Genomic DNA, 16636 nt, shown 5'->3' on the forward strand with positions numbered 1-16636 from the left:
GGGATACTGACTGTAGTTTCTTTTTCCTGTGATGTCTTTGTCTGGTTTTGGTATTAGGATGATACTGATCCTGTAGAATGAATTGGAAATTGTTCTTTCTTCTAATTTTTGGAAGTTTGTGAAGAATTGGTGTTAATTCTTCTTTAAACATTTAGTAGAATTCACCTATGAAGTCATCTGGTCCTAACCTTATTGTGGGAAGTTTTCTGACTACAAATTCAATCTCTTTTTATATGTCTATTCAGATTTTCTATTTCTTCTTTTTTTTTTTTAAATTGTGATTTAGGTGAAAGTTTACAGAGCAAATTTGTTTATCATTAAAAAGTTAATACACAAACTGTTTTGTGACATTGGTTGCCAACCCCACGCACGATATGTTAACACTGTCCCCTTCTCCACCCCAGTTTCCCTGTTTCCATTTGTACAGTTTTCCTGTCCCTTCCTGCTTTCTCGTCTTTGCTTTTGGGCTTGTGTCCACTAGTCTTGTATACATGATTGAACTATGAAGCACATCCCTCATGTATGTTTTTGTTGGCCCTGTAGGCCTGTCTAATCTTTGACTGAAGGGTGAACTTCAGGAGTAACTTCAGTACTGAGTTGAAAGGGTGTTCAGGGACCATTCTTTTCAGGGTTTCTCCAGTCTCTGTCAGACCAGCAAGTCAGGTCTTTTTTATTTTGTTGAATTTGAATTTTGTTCTACATTTTTCTCCCACTCTGTCCATGGCCCTCTGTTGTGATCGCTGCCAGAGCAATTGGTGGTGGTAACCAGGCACCATCTTGTGCTGGGCTCAGTCTGGTGGAGGTTGTGGTAGCTGTGATCCATTACTCCTTTGGACTAATCTTTCCCTTGTGTCTTTGGTCTTCCTCATTCTGCTTTGCTCCAGCTGGGATGGGACCAGTAGATATATCTTAAATGGCCACTCTCAGGCTTTTAAGACCCCAGTTGCTACTCACCACAGTCAGATGTAGAACATTTTCTTTATAGACTTACGCCGATTGAGCTAGATGTCCTCTGAGACCATGATCTCCTGCCCTCAGCCCAGTAGCTTGGTCTCTCATGGGATTTAGATGTGTCTGTGAAGTTTCTGTGACATTGCCCTGGTTCTGTTTCTTCTTGTGTGGAGTTTTTAAATTTGAAAACTATAAAGCCAAGTATATAGTAGGTAAGTATGTATAAGGTAGTCCTATGAAGCCCAAACTGAGTATAAAAACGTGTCCTGCTACTAAGTCGTGGGAAGTCAATTTGAAACCTATACCTATTTAACAATTCCATTTTTTAAATGTGATTTTTAGAAGAGTGTTAATGTCTTTTATTTGCCCTATTTTACAATCTTACTCCATAGTGGGTTGGAATTAAACTTTTTTTTTATTGCTTTTATCTCAGCAGCAATGCAGCAAGTGTTGGATAACCTTACGGAACTGCCCTCATCTACAGGAGCAGAAGAAATAGACCTAATTTTCCTCAAGGGGATTATGGAAAATCCTATTGTAAAATCACTTGCTAAGGTATATTAGTTTGTGCATAAGATTACTGAATTGTTTTTAAAAATTGTTTTTTGCAGAAGTCTCTTTCAGATATTATATTTTAGAATTTGGTTGATATACCATAGGCTTAGTTAGCAAATAATAGCACTTATCACATAATGAAATCTTAATACACATGAAAATTAGACCACTTTTGCCTTTTCAGTGCTGACTTTAAATATAGGATAAAATAACTCTAGTTTTGACCTAATGCCATTAAGGTTTTAGGGAATCATAACTACATAGTCCTGTTAGAGTACCAAACAAAAACCAAACCCATTGCCATCAAGTTGATTCCAACTCATAGCGACCCTATAGGACAGAGTAGAACCTGCCACATAGGGTTTCCAAAGAGCGGCTGGTAGATTTGAACTGCCGACCTTTTGGTTAGCAGCTGAGCCCTTAAACACTGTGCCACCAGGGCTCCCCTGTTAGGATAGAGCCTGTGAAAAAGACCCTGTTTGTTTCTCAGCAACAGCAATGTACCGATTTTCTTCTGTTGTATTAGACTGTGTACTTGTTTTTCATATAAATTCTTGACTTCCTATTATCAGTACTTTTCAAAATACTGTTTTTTCATGCATAACCCTGATATTTTAAGTCTATTTCCATAGTCAACTCTGTAATTCCTCCTTAACTCATTCAATAAAAATACACTTTTGTAACCACTTTTTTGTCCAGGCCTATTATACTACTGTTGTATAATAATATCACTAAAGGCTAGTGTATTAACTATTTTACAAACCTACTATACCATCCATTCTTTAGAGTTCCCCACATGATTCTCACTGTTCTCTTTACTTTTTGCACTCCTAGAATGTTGGTTTACCCTCTACCATGATCTTTTTTAGCCACGGTCTATTGCTTATTTTCCAAGACTGCTGGAAATCATATCTTTTACAGAATCTTCCATTAGTAAAAGTGAATTAACGATGCAGAATCTTCACTTTATTCTCATACTTACTGATATATTAAGATCACATGCTTTCGCTCCTAACTAGAAACTAATCCACTTGTAGATTACCCAACTGGAATTTTTATTTTAATCAATCATTTTTGATTACAGTTTTTCCACAGTTTGTTTGTATTCCTATATTTTATTAATAACCTGCAGGATATAATTTACTTTCAGAGTCAAGCTTTTTGTCCTGAACACCAATCACTGTATTGTGTTGTGGTAAAGTAATAGCATCAGGGTCTATTGAAATAATGTAGGTACTGACTCTAAGTTCTTATTGGTACTTTTAAAATAGTTTTTCAGCTCTTCCTTTGAAGTCGTACTGTTGACTGTCAGTTTTTTGTTGTGAATGTATCTATTATACCCTGTACCCACTTCTGTCTAATTTATGGCTTTTGATCTGTAGATTTAGAAACGAGACAATAATCATTTAAGTCATTTTACACAGTGCTTATAGTTTACAAAGCTCTTTAAAATATACTATTTTGTCTTTGCAACAACTTTATAAATTGAAAACCAAGGCTCAAAGTAAATAAATGGTTTGTGTACTGTCTCTTTGCTAGTAAATCACAGAGATGGGGTTTAGGCCAGGTCTTCTGTCTTCAAATTCTCTGCCCTTTCTACCATAACACAGGACTTGAATACATATATAAAATCATGATAGAGAAGTTTTGAGGAGTTTTCAGAACTTCTCTATGGGTAAAAATTTATTGATCTTTGTGCCACTGATGTTGGCCTCTCTGAGGATCGTCTTGTTCATTATTCTTAATATGAAGTGGTTAGATGACTTCTGAGCAGGTGAGGAGCTACTCTGCTCTTTTGATGATAAAAATGAAATAAAGAACAGAAACACCCAGGAGTATCCAATGTTCAGGCAGGTTATTGATAAAGAGAGGCAATGGTATTTCAGCACTCCCACAACGTAGGTTAAGGAAGGACTTCTGCTTTCAAGAAAAAGGTAGTTAAGTCACAGCAGGCCAACACTCCCAGTACAAAAGACTCTTTGCTGTCGAGTTGATTCTGACTAGTAGTGACCCTATAGGACAGCATAGAACTGCCCCATAGGGTTTCCAAGGAGCAGCTAGTAGATTTGAACTGCTGCTGACCTTTTGGTTAGCAGCCAATCTCTTAACCACTTTGCTACCAGGGCTCCAATAAGTAGGAAATAAATGGAAGATTGGTGAGGAAACAAAGAGGCATATATTGCTAGACATGTGTAGAGGCAGAGACATGTGACCAATAATCATGAGAAAAAATAAACAATAGAAGGATTCCCATAGATGGTCCTTTTATTAAAGTTTGTAAACAAGGATTTTAAAATAACTCATTCATATATTTTAAAAAAATGGAAGAAATGATGGAAAAAGAATGAATATATGTAAAATGTGACTAGAAAATTGGAATAAAAAACAAAGACTCAAATGGACATTCTAGGACTGAAAAATGCAGTATCTGAAATTAAGAGCTCATTTGATGGGTTTAATAGAAGACCAGGCACAGCAGAAGACAGGGTTAGTGAATCTGAAGACAGGTCAATAGGAGACAGACATCCATACTGAAGCTCAGGAAAAAAGAACGGGGCAGGGACAGAACAGAGAATATGTTAGCAAAACTGCATGTAATTAGTATTCCAGAAAGAGAGGAGAGAGACAAAGGGACAGAAGAAATAGTTGAAGATATAATGGCCAAGACCTTTCCAAAACTAGTGAAGAACATCAACCGACAGATGCAGGAAGCTCAGTGAACCCTCTAACCAGAAAAATATAAAGAAAAGCACACCTAGGAACATCATAGTAAAACTCCTGACTGCCAAAGATGAAGTGAAATTTTGTGAAGTTCCCACAGAAAAAAGATACATTTCTTTTTTTAAATGTAAAAATGTATATAGCTTTATTTTTAATAAAAATCTAAATATAAATTCAACCATTTTCAAATTTACATAATTTACATTTATTATTTCATATTGTGAATGTTATTCACCACATCAATGTTGTAAATACAAGCCCTCTTAAGGTTAAAAAAAAGTCATTCAAATGTTTGCTTCAACTCCTTTAATATGGTGATAGCATAATTTTGTTCATATATGCTCACACTTCATAGTTTTTGTCCATAAAGCATAGATATTGGTTCACAATTTAAAAAAAAATAAGAATGAACTATACTTGTTATTTTTTATTTGCCACCCCACTGCCATGCTCCACCCTTAAATGGGTGTATATTACCCATTTAATATGTTGACACAAGCACTCGGGAATGACTTTAATAGACTGCTTGGGTCAGTAATTGAAGGATGGATTCAACAGTGGTTTACAGTCAATTAAGTTGAAATGCTGGAAACTCCCTGGCATTCTGTAGAGTCCAAAAGCTTGGAAAGATGGGAATATTGACGGGCATCTATACGTGCAACCTGTCCAGGGTAAAAACACCACAAAATTATAACAAAGCAAAAAGAACAATTTTATTTGGCATATATTCAAAGAGGCAAAAGTGGAAAATGGACAAGCACACTGCCAGAGCCATGTCTGCCCAAGTCCAAGGAATATTACAGAATAGGCACAAGTGGGGAATGGTCAGGTATGCTGCCAGAGCTATATCTGTCCAAGGAATATTACAGAGTCATCGGTCTATATTAAAATTATAAATGGGTAAAATCATTGAAAGCTTCACCTTTTCACAGATTAGCTAAAAACTACTAAATCACTGTGATTCTACATTTTGAATTGTCTTTCTTAATAATCATTGATACAAGCTTTGGTGACAACAGTCAGGAGCTCCAACAAATCTTGTTGATGTTGTTGTTAGGTGCTGTCAAGTCGATTCTAACTCATAGGGACACTGTGTACAACAGAACGAAACACTGTCCGGTCCTGCTCCATCTTCACAGTTTTTCTTATCCTTGAGCCCATCGTTGCAGCCTTGGTGTCAGTCCATCTCCTTGAGGGTCTTTCTCTTTTTTACTGACCCTCTACAGCAAGTATGATGTCTTTCTCCAGGGACTGGTCCCTCCAGATAACATGTCCAAAGTATGTGACACACAAAGTCTCGCAATACTTGCTTCTTTTTTTTTTCTCCCAATACAAAAATTTATACATACATTGTTATGTGACTCTAATTGCTGTTCCCATACTGTGACATCACACTCCTCGTTTCCACCCCTGCTTACCCATGTCCATTCAACCAGCTCCTAACCCTGCCTTCCCATCTCACCTCTGGACAGAAGCTGCCCATTTAGTCTCTTGTATCTACTTGAGCTAAGAGGCACACGCCTCACAAGTATCACTTTATGTCGCACAGTCCAGTCCAATCCCTGTCTGAAGAGTTGGCCTCGGAAATTGTTTTAGTTCTGGGCTGATAGAGAATCCAGTTCCTCTAGTCTCCAGTCAGACCTCCAGTCTCAGGCAGACCATTAAGTCTGGTCTTCTTACTAGAATTTGAGTTCTGCATCCTACCTTTCTCCTGGTCCATCAGGGACTGTCTGTTGTTTTCTCTGTCAGGGTAGTCATTGGTGGTAGCCAGGCACCATCTAGTTCTTCTGGCCTCAGGCTGATGAAGTCTCTGGTTTATGTGGCCTTTCTGCATCTTGGGCTAATACTTTCCTTGTGTCTTTGGTGTTCTTCATTCTCCTTTACTCCAGGTGATTGGGACCAATTGATGCATCTTAGATGGCCGCTTGCAAGCTTTTAAGACCCAGACACCACTCACGGAAGTAGGATGCAGAACATTTTCTTAATAAGCTTTGTTATGCCAGTTGACCTAGATGTCCTCTGAAAGCATGGTCCCCAGACCCCTACTACTGCTACTCTGTCCCTCAAAGTGTTTGATTGTATTCAGGAAACTTCTTAGCTTTGGTTTAGTCCAGTTGTGCTGACTTCCCCTGTAGTGTGTGCTGTCCTTCCCTTCACCTAAGATAATTCTTGTCTACTATCTAGTTAGTGAATAACCCTCACCCTCCCTCCCCACTCTCATAACCATCAAAGAATGTTTTCTTCTGTGTTTAAACCTTTTCTTGAGTTCTTATAATAGTGGTCTTATACAATATTTGTCCTTCTGTGACTGACTAAATTCACTGAGCAGAATGACCTCCAGCTTTCTCCATGTTATGAGATGTTTCACGGTTTTATCGTTGTTCTTTATCGTCGCATAGTATTCCATTGTGTGGATATACCATAATTTCTTTATCCATTCATCCGTTAATGGGCACCTAGGTTGTTCCCATCTTTTTGCTGTTGTAAATGGAACACTTGCTTCTTATGAGAATTCTGGCTGTACTTCTTCCAAGACAGATTTGTTCATTCTTCTGACAGTCCACGGTATATTCAATATTCTTCACCAACACCATATTTCAAAGGCATCAATTCTTCTTGGGTCTTCCTTATTCATTGTATATGAGGCAATTGGAAACACCATGGCTTGGGTCAGGTGCACCTTAGTCCTTAAAGTGATATTTTTGCTTTTGAATGCTTTAAAGAGGTCTTTTGCAGCAGATTTGCCCAATGCTATGCGTTGTTTGATTTTTTGACGGCTGTTTCCGTGGGTGTTGATTGTGGATCTAAGCTAAATGAAATCCTTGACAACTTCAATCTTTTCTCCATTTATCATGATGTTGCTTATTGGTCCAGTTTTTAGGATTTTTTTTTTTTTATGTGAGGTGTAATCCGTACTGAAGGCTGTAGTCTTTGATCTTTATCAATATGTGCTTCAAGTCCTCTTCACTTTCAGCAACCAAGGTTGTGTCCTGTGCATATCACAGGTTGTTAATGAGTCTTCCTCCAGTCCTGATGCCGTATTCTTCATATAGTCCAGCTTCTCAGATTACAGGATTAGGTTGTATCTTGAGTGAATCTCTTGAGATATGAAAGAGAAGTGAACAGAGAACAGAGGGACCTCCTACTACCAAGAAGATGAACTGGGATCAGAGCATGTCCTTTGGACCTAGGGTCCCTGTGCCTAAGAAGTTCCTAGCCCAGGGGAGACTGATGACAAGGACCTTCCCCCAGAGCTGATGGAGAGAAAAAGCCTTCCCCTAGAGCTGGCCCTCTAAATTGGACTTCCACCCCTCCTAAACTGTGAGGGAATAAATTTCTGTTTGTCAAAGCCATCCACTTGTGGTATTTCTGTTACGGCAGCACTAGGTAACTAAGACAGAAGAGGAGAAGAGTTGGATGATGTTGGTATTTTGTCAGTTATAGTAATAACTCCACTTATGTAAGGTTCTGGATCACCTGGATTATTCTTGGGAATGGGGATGGTGTTTCTAGTTCGAAAATTAGTGAGAGTTGTCTGTATGGTCCTTTTCTTTTTTTCTTCATATATTTCACGATAATATCTCACTGCTTCCCAAATCTGCCTGTCAACTTTAGCAAAGCGATCAGCATTTGGGTCTGTGTTTTCAAGCAACGGAAGCCCCTGATTAGTTTAGAAAACTAAATCTATACAGCAGTGTTTTGAACAGTAAATCATAAAATTGAACATCTGTGAGAGAGCATCTGAGAATGATAACATCAGCAAATTTCGCTCTGCAACATTGTATGTAGTACATATCACTAATGATAAGATGCTTCCCCCCCTGCAAAAAAAAAAAAAAAAGACTGCCATAAATTCAGTTCGTCATAACTCAAATATGTTGTAAATCGGGGAATACCTGTAATCCATACTGAGGGCTATAGTCTTGGATGTTCATCTGTAAGTGCTTCAAGTTAATGTCATTTTTGGACAAGCAAAGTTGTATTATCTGCATATCATAGGTTGTTAATGAATCTTTCTGCAATCCTGATTCTACGTTCTTCTTCATACAGTCTGGCTTCTTGGATTATTTGTTCAGCAAACCATGCAGTGAGATGTTATCGTGAAATACATTAAAAAAAAAGAAAGAAAAGGACCATACAGACAAGTATCACTAATTTTCTAACTAGAAACGCCATCTTCATTCCCAGGGATAATCCAGACAGAATAAATAAAGGAAAAGGATACAGTTTTTTATCAGGCAGAATCCTGAATGACTGCCTCTTGATCCATGTTATGTGTTCTGAATGAGCACAATTTAAGTGTTCTAAAATTCCCATCCTTCACAGTGCTATCCATAATTTGTTATGATCCACACAGTCGAATGCCTTTGCATAGTCAATAAAACACAGGTATACATCTTTCTTGTATTCTCTCTTTTCAGCCAAGATCCATCTGACAGTAACAATGGTACCCTTATTCCACGTCCTCTTGTGAATCCAGCATGAACTTCTGGCAGTTCCTGTTGATGTACGGCTGCAGTCGTTTTTTAATTATCTTCAGCAGAATTTTGCTAATGTGTGATATTATTTGTTTGATGATTTTCGCATTCCGTTTGATCACCTTGATTTTTTGCATTTGATTCTGTATCAGCATCTTCATTCTTTGTAAAGGCTGTGTAATATTCTATTATATTAATATACCACAATTTTTCAGTGAGCCTTATGATAGACATTTAGATGGCTTTTTCTCTTAAAAGCCTGCTGATATATAGGATAAATATTCAGAAGAATTGCTGTAATTTTGGTAGATATCATCCGATTTCTCACCAGTGTATATTTCCACCAAAAATGTATGAGAGTATTCATCTTCTTCCACATTCTCACCAACATACTGTGTTATCAGACATTTTATCTTAGTCTTTTAAAGAGGAAAAGGGGATTGTGAATGTCCTTTTCTGTGAACTTTTTGTGCATATTCTTTTCCAGTTTCTGTGAGTTATTTGATCTTTTTTTAATTGATCTTTAGAAGTTATTGATATATAGGAAAATCAGCATTTTGTGAGATGTGGCTCGTCATTTGTATTTTGAGTTTGCTGATTTTTGACAAGAAAAAAAATTTAAATGTTTATGCAGTTAAGTTTACCAGGGTTGTTTTTTTTTTTTTCTTTTTTGCTTGCTTTCTTTCTTTTTTTGTATGATTTATAGCTCCAGATTTTGCATCATAGTTGGAAAGGTCTTTCCCACTCAAAGATTATAAAAAGATTCTTTGACGTTTTCTCTGAATACTGTTAAAGCCAAGCTTTCAAAAATGTTCTTTCTCCTCTTGAAAAAAGTATAACAGATTCCCGTTTCTAGTTTTCTGACATCTGGGTAATCTCTGTAATCCTGCAGATACCTCTAAGAGGTGCTCAGCCATGTTATTTAGAAATTCTCTTGGTAACTTGAGGTATAGTTTGTCTAATCTAGGAATTTGAACTCATTTTGGTTAAAAAGATGCTTTCTAATAAGTTTTTACTCCTTTACTAATAATTATTCCATCCTTTTTTTTTTTTTCAGAACAAAGTTCATTCTTTTTGATATAAGGTATGCAAAAGCAAAATAAAAATTAAGTTCTACTTCTGCACAAATTCACATTTATATTTGAGTACTTGAGGCCTTGTCTTGATGTTTCTTGTTCTCAGGTGGAAGAGGATGATCTTGACTACACAACCAAACCTATTTCCCATATTCTTAGATTTTTCAAGAAATATTTAATGGGGAACTACCACATATAAATCCACTGCCGTCAAGTCGATTCCGACTGATAGTTACCAGGACAGAGTAGAACAGCCCCATAGGGTTTCCAAGGCTGTAAATCTTTATGGAAGCCGACTGCCACATCTTTCTCCTGCAGAGCAGCTTTTGGGTTCAAACCATTGACCTTTTGGTTAGCAGCAGAGCCACACGGCTCCTGAACTACTACATGTAGACCTGTTATAATATGGTCTTTACTTTTAAGGAAAGGCAAAGCTACTACACATAATGGTATTATTATTACTAATATTAGATAATAGATATTTGTCACTTTAAATATAGCCCACGACTTTTGTTAAAAACTTTTTTATTTGCAAGAATGGTTGGATTGTGCTTGGGTGAAACACTCAGAAGTTCTGAAAGAACTTTTTCTTCTCTGCAGTTCATTTTTTTAAGGTGTAGTGGTAAACTGGATTCTCAGAATTGGACATAAAAGAAGGCTAGGCCATATATGTGTCAGCTCCATTCTACAAACCCAGTCATGACATGTTCTTCCAGCTGCTTGTGGCAGGTGAAATATATATATGTATTTGAGTTACATTAGCTTTCAGTTTTTCTGTAAAGGAAGATGACCCATTTATTCAAATTATGTCCATCTGGTCAGGTTTCAATGTTTCCTTTGTCATTTTTTTAGTTTGCTTTGTTAAATTCAGGTTGGTACTTGTTTCTTGAAAGCTACTGAATAAGCTCTGACTTTAATGTGAATTAGAGGTCCCAACTTGTTTCACAATTATCTTAGAGCTTAAAAAGTTATATATTAATAAATGCAATGGAAAAAATATATATGAACTTGCATTTGCTTTCTTGTAAAAATTAAAATGTATCTTTATTGAACCCAAATAAATTTCAGAAATTGATTTTCCATGTTAATGTAATTGCAGCTGCTATTTCATTAGAAAAAAACCATGTTTTTCCCCTGAGAATTTCTGTATTTTCTAGTGAGATTCTTTTCCTGTCATAGCACCAGTCTACGAGGTTGATAAGAAAAAACATTCAGGTATTTTTTTTATTTTTATGACATAATTCTGCCCTCCCACTTAACTTCCTCTTTCTTTCCTGCCATTACTCTTTCTACATTCCCACTTGTTCTCACCCCAATTTGGGAGTAATAATGGTAGATGAACATAGAAAGGAGGGGAAGATATATTAGAGTTTGCTATTCATTGATCATTTCTGTTCCTTTACTTGCCCCAAAGTCCTGAATTGAACCAAACTGTACCAATATCTGAAGTATTGTTACTGTGTGCTGATCAAGTAACACAGACTGTGGATATCATAGAATATATGTTGGTATAGTGCCTGAAAACAATAAGCCTGTCATCATCTGTTTCCTGTTTGCTCTTATCTGGAGCAAAATAGTGAAGGTTGGAGGGGGGGGAGGGGTGGCATTCTCTGAACCATAGGAGTATGAAATAACTATGCAGGTAGTCTGGGCGAACTGGGATTAATTTATCACATCTAGACTGAAGGAGTGACACTAAGAAGCAACAATTCAACAAGCAGTCAGTGAGAGCGTATCTCATATGTTTAAGTGAGTCAGAATAAAACATGAGATGTTAGATTGAGTAATTAACTGCAAGATGATGTTAGAGTAGCTCTTTGTAGAGCAGTGAAGTCGAATGAGCTTTAGTAGGTAAAAGCTCAAGCCTTGGTGTCAGCCTACCTGTCACTTACCAGTAGTATTGAACTTCAGCAAATGATGTCACCTCTTTTTGTATCAATGGCTTCATCTGCAAAGTGAGGATGATAAGAGAATGCCTACCTTTGCTGAATAAACACACATACACAACTTAGAATGTAGTTCCCGTCACAGAAAAAGCCCTCAAGAAATGTTAGGGTTTTTTGTTTTTCTCTCTTTTTAAAGCTTTTTTATATTACTGTGAAAGTATTAGAGTATTATAAAATTAAAGATGCTAAGTTGAGTATTTTCTTAGCAGAAAATATTTGTATGTAAACAATTGGCAATTCTAGCTTGTCTTGTGAGAGTTAACTAATTACGTAGATTATTTTGTTTTTTCCAATGGTGATAATCATTTTGTAACATCATACGTTGACTGTGCACTTCATCCTGTCAGTCATTATCTGGCTTGTATTATACTTTCAGAAAATTACAAATTTACCCATTCCCATTCTTTGTGGCATTTTCTAGTCTTCTGGTTTTTTTCTTATCTAAATCTAATAGAAGTATCTTCCTCTGTTTAAATTACATTTGCTCTTTGGGCATTTTTCTTTGTAATTATAATTTCTTCTTTATCAGTCTGTCTCATATGACTTTTAAAATTTGTTCCTCTGAAGTTTTCTCAAAAATGTTGCTTAATATATAGCTCCTTTTTCCACTTAAAATTTTACTCTTGTGAATCACCTAGGAAAAAATACATTTAAAAGAAAAAAATTGCCTTTTTAAAATTACAATGTGTACTTGGAATCTGAAAGATCCACTCTGTATAGTAGAAATAACATCTAAAGTATTATGTTGTTCTTGTGTGCCATTGAGTCAGTTCTGACTCATAGCAAACCTGTAGGACAAAGTAGAAGTGTGCTATAGGGTTTCCTAGGCTATAATCCTTACAAGAGCAGATTGCCGGGTCTTTTCTACCGTGGAGCCACTGGGTAGGTTCTAATTGCTGACCAGCCAGTTAGCAGCCCAGAACTTAACCATTGTGCCACCAGAGCTCCTTAAAGTATTATAGTTATCTGATAGATCTTAATTGATACTGTTACCACTTGAAATTTGGAATTTGATTCAGCCTTACAGAAATGAATCTTAAAATATAAATGTAAGATTTATCATCTTATATTGTTGGGTTTATAAATTAAATCTTAATGATTATGCTTTGCTTGTCTTCATAATCAGACAGCAACTGCTTATCAGAAATGCAAACAACACTTAAAAGATGGTACCTACTTAATGTTCATTCTCAGTTTAAAACTCTGTTTTACTAAACAATAATCAGGACTGCTTATTTTCTGTGACAGTGTGATTCAGAGTTCATTTTCTGTGAGAAAAATTGTAGATTAAAATAAAAATACAAACAACTTAGGCTTTAAGGACCTAAGGAGATCACCCCCAAGTAAATCATATGGTCCTATGAGCCTTCGAGGCCCAGTTTAAGGGCCACCTGCTCTGCATTGACTTTTTTTGTGCTGATTTGCAAAATTAGAAAATTGTAGCTTTAGAATTCTGGTGGGTTTCCCAAAATGATTTTTTTTTTAATGTTAGTCCATACAAATGGTTATGCCCCTATTCTTTATTTTTATTATACTTGATCATATTTATTTTAATGAAGTATAAACAGTAGTTGTAGGGTTTGAGCCTAGACTACAGTCTTTAGGAAATTCTCTTGGTTGGTAGCAAACACGGTGTTTTAAAGATAGTCATCTGACTCACTCTGTTTTTTTATGGTTTACTTATAAAAATGAGTTTTCCATGACTTTTCGGATAGGAATAAAGGATAACATTTATTGTATTGCATGATATATTTACTATAAAATCTATATATTGCTTCTGATGAAAACTTGAATTTTGTTTCAGTCAGTCAAACCTCTGAGTAATATTTTTTAAAAAACTTTCTTTATGAAAAAGAAATAAATCAAGAAGAAAACCAGAGTCTGGAGTGAAATAATACAGTGTTATGACTTTAATACACTGTTGTCTTTTCAGGCTCATGAGAGGCTAGAAGATTCAAAACTAGAAGCTGTCAGTGACAATAACTTGGAATTAGTCAATGAGATTCTTGAAGATATCACTCCTCTGATAAATGTGGATGAAAATGTGGCAGAACTGGTTGGTATACTCAAAGAGCCTCACTTCCAGGTAACTTTTCCCTGTCACTCTTCTCCCCAGGTCCCACATCCTTTACTAGTTAAGTTCCAGTTTTAGGTGATTTTTTTTAAGATTATTTAGGGCCATGTTTTATAAATATGTGAATTCTAACTAAGGTATTTTAATATCCTGATATGCCGAAGATTCATAAACAGATACATACATAAATGTATGTCACGGAAGTACATCGAGTGGACTTCCTTTGTGTAAAAAAAAAAAAAAAATTCCCTGATTCACCATTAGACTATATGATAGAGAGATTTTTGGCACGGTGATAATGGATTTTCCCCACTATCGCTCTGTGTCCCAGCCCTTCTTGTGACCAGTAGTATACATTTTCAGTGTTGCTGCTTAAGACTGGGGTGCAGTTGATAACCTGGAATAAAGAATTGTGTAAGCATAGAAACTATTATATAACACACTCTCCATAGGTACAAAAGTAAGTGTGATTTAAGCATTTAGTCTGTATCAGTTTGCTTAGTTTAACAAAGAAACATCAATCTCAAAAGAAAAAGGTGGAAAGATTTCTTACAATGATTAAGACAGTGTGGTATTGGGCAGTGTTAGAAAAATAGACTAATTCAACAGAATAGAAGCCCAGAAATAGATCCACGCATATGTAGAAACTAAGTTTATGATAGAGATGTTACATTTTAATGGACTGTCAATTAATGGTGCTAAGGTAAAGAAAATAAAGTGTCACTTGCTTTTCGTTGCAGATCCTAGTATTGAAAATCAAACGGTAACACCACTTTGCTCTTTCTCAGCCAGAGTCTTTATGTGACACTCCACCAGTATTACTGCAGAATGTGAAGAATTATAGTGAGATGGTTCCTACATAAATCTCTCTTTGGTACAAAAAGTGGACACATGTCAGAGACACCCTTTATGCAGGAGCCAGTTGATTGAGGTCTTATAAGACGTACTAAGGTGTTTAGACTTCATTCTGAAGACAGTGTAAAATCTTGGGGCAGGGGGTGTATATTAACCAAGGAGAGGTCAGATTTGTAGAGCAAGATGGTTATTACTAAGGCAAGAAATTGTGATGACAGTATAAATAGTGGGAAATGTGACGATTTACGAGTTTCAAGCAGTAAAATCAACAGGCCTTGGTGATTAGTTAGCTATGGGAGGCACAAAATAGACGTGTGAGAAGGATAAGGACAAGATTTCTGGCATAAACAGTTGATGATCATTCACTAGGATAGGGAAAACTCTAGGAGAAAAGACTTTAGACATTAGTTTTGAGCTAACTGGCCATGTTAATTTTGTGATACTTCTGAAGCATCTAGGTGGAGCTTTCAGACATGCTGTATATATTTTTTATTTTTTTATTTTTTTGGAGATCTGGTGGCACAGTGGTTAAGAGTTTGGCTGCTAATCAAAAAGTTGGCAGTTCGAATCCACCAGCCACTCCTGGGAAACCCTATGGGGCAATTCTACTCTGTCCTGTAGGGTTACAATGAGTCAGAATTGACTTGATGGCAGTGGATTTGGTTTTGGTTTCGTTTTTATGTATTTTTAATAAGTATGTAAAGTTTAGTAAATATATAAATTATATAAACTTTAATACATAAAATTAGAAAAAAATACAGGTGAGAAAAATTATAAAAATTAAAGCATTGCATTGTGCTACCCAAATCACTACTGTAATCTTAGTGCGTAGTCTTCCATATTTTTTGTACATACAAATATATGTATATATTTCTTTACTAATTGGAGATAATTTTGTACAGGCTATTTTGTAACTTGCCTTTTTTTCAGTATTGATTTCCACTTTTCCATTTCAGTAGACTTCTATTTCAGATACTGCACGTACGATGCTCAACTTTCTCCATTTGACGCAGAAGTGTTCTTAACAGCTGGTTTGTCCATATCCATTTACAGTCTAGGTCCATGCATGGCATCTGGCTACATCCTCCACCTCCCTGACCTATTGAAGGGACCAGGCCAGTTGACCTGCAGAATGTCCCACTCTCTGGATTTGTCTGGTTGTTTCCTTCTTGCTTAGTTGTCCTGGTTATTTAGTTATCCTGCTATCCTCTCCATTGCCTCTAAACGGAAGTTCTTCCTAAAAGGTTAATGGTTCACGTTAATTATTGGGACTAGACTATATCTGAAGTGATATGATGCAACATGAATTATGCAACATGTTTGTATTATCAGAAGACATATAACACCTGGTTTCCCCACCACTATTGAGGCTGAAATTGGCCCTATGATGACAATCTGATCATTCCTTTGAAATCATTTTCTCCAGTAACTAGGGAGTAATCTGTGTTATTATTTTAGCATTATACAAATACTCTTTCCTATCAACCATTTACGTGATGATGAACACGGGTTGATAATCTTTGCCTGAATCAGTATTGTCATTATAGGTTGCAAAATAATATTTTCTAGATTCTCTCATTCTACATTTATTAGGTGGTGTTCTATAAAGTGGAATTGTTCTTCATCAACTTGGGCTATGTAGTTACCCTAAAGTGCATGTTCTGTTGAAAAGGGAGGATGAACGCTTGGTTCTTCCCTTACCAGTTTTCAAAGTAAAGAGATATTTCAAATAGCAGTCATAAATAGTGACAAATGAGTTTTTTTAGTCTTCTTGGTTTTTTAAAATATCCTTATGGACTTACGGATTTTTTTATTAATTCTGCGTGTTTCAGTATTCTGCAGTCCTTATTTTGATTTCCAAATTGTCGTGTCTTTGGCCATTTGTGGGCAGATTTTGAGATTGTAAGTTACCAATGTGTAAGTAGTGGTTCAAGTCGTGGGAGTGGATAATACTGCCTAAGAGAGTATAAGGTTGCTATG

The 16636-nt window shown here is 36.2% G+C and overlaps 1 protein-coding gene across 4 annotated transcripts in view; it reads left to right on the top strand.

Moving 5' to 3' along the window:
* Positions 1-1055: 1055 nt before the first annotated feature.
* PALS2 (protein associated with LIN7 2, MAGUK p55 family member) overlaps positions 1056-16636 on the top strand; it is a 56312-nt gene continuing 40731 nt past the window's right edge. The window contains exons 1-3 of one of the 4 annotated variants that reach the window (XM_023732339.1): positions 1380-1506; positions 9763-9789; positions 13661-13813. Coding sequence is in view for 3 of the 4 variants with exons in the window: in XM_023732336.1 (XP_023588104.1) it covers positions 1390-1506; positions 13661-13813 (270 nt within the window). In the remaining variant the exon portion in view is untranslated. Of the gene's footprint in view, positions 1507-9762; positions 9790-10076; positions 10511-10960; positions 10997-13660; positions 13814-16636 lie in introns of those variants that run through there. The other 3 variants (XM_023732337.1, XM_023732336.1, XM_023732338.1) reach the window with 3 other exon arrangements.

This window comes from Trichechus manatus, unplaced genomic scaffold (assembly GCF_000243295.1).
Source record: "Trichechus manatus latirostris isolate Lorelei unplaced genomic scaffold, TriManLat1.0 scaffold00050, whole genome shotgun sequence".
NCBI lineage: Eukaryota > Metazoa > Chordata > Mammalia > Sirenia > Trichechidae > Trichechus > Trichechus manatus.